Source organism: Melanaphis sacchari, unplaced genomic scaffold, assembly GCF_002803265.2.
Source record: "Melanaphis sacchari strain LSU unplaced genomic scaffold, SCAv2.0 Contig205_pilon_pilon, whole genome shotgun sequence".
NCBI lineage: Eukaryota > Metazoa > Arthropoda > Insecta > Hemiptera > Aphididae > Melanaphis > Melanaphis sacchari.
This window is the reverse complement of record NW_020271016.1, coordinates 8,400-10,584: the sequence shown is the minus strand read 5'-3', so window position 1 is coordinate 10,584 and position 2,185 is coordinate 8,400. Positions and strand designations below refer to the sequence as shown.

Below are 2,185 nucleotides of genomic sequence, written 5' to 3'. Positions count from 1 at the left end.
ATTGTGACCGCCGCCTGCCGCAACTATGATATATTAAGAGGACGCTATACCCGCATGCGTTGTCTTCGTCTTACAATATAGCGAAAAACTGTTTTGCGCGGGACAAAACCACTCCCTTGGTATTTATAGTAGAATTACCAAAATTCCACAATACATAGGAAACAACTTTTTCTGTGTCATAGCGCATATTTTATGTTTATAATTTATTATTAATATTATATATTAATAATATAAATAATAATAATAATATATTATTATTATATATTAATATTATTAATAAATTATCAACAACAAACAAATTTTTAATGCATTAAGTTTCGAGCCCTGATTATCACTTACATCATTATTTCATAAGTCTTCGTAATTTTTAAGCTCGAGAAAAGAGAAAATTGCCAGAAATAAGTAGTAGCGGAAGTGATGAACATGAAGGAATATATAAAATTCCAAATCCTCCAACGAACCTTCCATTTCTTATGATCGCAATACCAGAAATGCAGATCCTTCAACTTCTAAAAAGCTTACAAATGAAGAACGTTTTGAAAATGACATAGGTCAATGGGTGGGACGGTCTAATCATTTAACAACATCTCAAAAAATGGATATCTTGAAACGTTGTTGGACGCCACCAGAAAATTACAACTTTAGTGAAGATGCTATTGCTGTTGGATTTTTTGAAATTTAACCATAGTTGGTTACAGGCCTATGCTCCTTGGCTTGCGTATTCGAAAATACTGAAAGCAGCTCTTTGTTTGTACTGTGTTCTGTTTCCACCGAAAAAAGTCCAAGGTGTTTTAGGTTCATTTATCATCAAACCTTTTACACGATACAAAGACATTCACGAGGGCTGTAGAAACCATATTTCCAATAATTGGCACCAAGGAGCAACCGAAGCAGCTAAAAGTTTTATGGAAGAAGTACCTATAAATATTATGATGGTATCCGGACACCAAAAAGTACTAGAACAAAATCGAAAAATTATTTCGTCCATAATTTCAAATGTACTATTTTGCGGAACCCATGATCTACTCTTTAGAGGAAAAGGTCAAAATGAAGGTAATTAAATAAAATCATTAAATTTATAAAATATTGGATTATTTAAATTATTTATTTTTGATAATTTTTTGATGTAGGAGTTTTCTATGACTTAATTCAAATGCGAATTGAAGCTGGTGATCAGTATCTCCAAAACCATATCGAAAAGGGCAAGCGAAATGCCATCTACACATCTCCGCAAAATCAGAATGAAATCATCAATATAAGTGAAACAGTAATCAAAGATTGTATTATTAATGATGTTAAAAAGGCTGTAGCTTTCAGTATAATGGCAGACGAGACCGCTGATATCTCAGGAACAGAACAATTGTCTATTGGGATTAGATTTTTTGATGATGAGAAAAGGGCTATCAGAGAAGAATTTTTAGGCTTCATTGAACTACATGCCATGGATGCTGTTAACATAGCTAGTGCAATAGATCATTTTATTCAAAACGAAGGTCTCGATGGAACGAAGCTTGTTGGACAAGGCTATGATGGTTGCGCAACTATGGCAGGGAAAATCAATGGAGTGCAAACAATTTTACGAGAAAAATATCCACATGCTCTATTTTTTCACTGTGCAAGTCATAAATTAAACTTGGTGGTCAATGATTTAAATTGTGTTCCAGAAATACGTAACACAATTTCAACGGTAAAGGATATCATAAACTTTTTTCGCGAATCTGTTTTACGTAGAAAATGTATCCCGAACATACCAGCATTCTGTGAGACACGATGGTCTCAAAAATATAGAAGTATTTCAATTTTCAAAGAAAATTTTGAGATAATTGTACATGCTTTAGATAAATTGTCAAAAGATGGGAACACTGCAACAAGAAAAGTTGCTTTTCAATTGTATGCTGTAGCAAATAAAAGTATTTTTATAATGAGTGTTATCTCATAGCAAAATACCTAAATTTATTAGAGCCTGTTGTGAGATACTACAATCAAAAATCTGGTTTAGCAAGAAAGCTCAAATTTATAAAAATAGTAGTCATAGTGAAAGATCACACCGAACACGCTGACACAGAAATTCAGAATATAACTGCTGCCAAACATAGGCTGAGAATATAGAGCAGAAATTATCTTCCTTAGGTGTTAAACAACAACAACATCGTTCAATCCTCCTAGCGTTAAATTCGGTGAATTC

The 2,185-nt window shown here is 32.9% G+C and overlaps 1 protein-coding gene across 1 annotated transcript; it reads left to right on the top strand.

Moving 5' to 3' along the window:
- The first annotated feature begins 650 nt into the window (after positions 1 to 650).
- On the top strand, positions 651 to 1,421 carry LOC112593454. The gene is made up of 3 exons (XM_025337845.1): positions 651 to 1,053; positions 1,131 to 1,267; positions 1,329 to 1,421. Exons 1-3 carry the CDS (start codon positions 651 to 653, stop codon positions 1,419 to 1,421), a joined length of 633 nt encoding a protein of 210 aa, XP_025193630.1.
- The last annotated feature ends 764 nt before the right edge of the window (positions 1,422 to 2,185 follow it).

What these genes read in the sequence shown, in the direction of transcription:
- LOC112593454 (XM_025337845.1), top strand. Translation starts at nt 651, where the DNA reads ATGCTATTGCTGTTGGATTTTTTGAAATTTAACCATAGTTGGTTACAG. An exon ending in AGGAAAAGGTCAAAATGAAG is followed by an intron (nt 1,054 to 1,130) that starts GTAATTAAATAA and finishes TTTTTGATGTAG; the next exon opens with GAGTTTTCTATGACTTAATT. An exon ending in TCATCAATATAAGTGAAACA is followed by an intron (nt 1,268 to 1,328) that starts GTAATCAAAGAT and finishes GTATAATGGCAG; the next exon opens with ACGAGACCGCTGATATCTCA.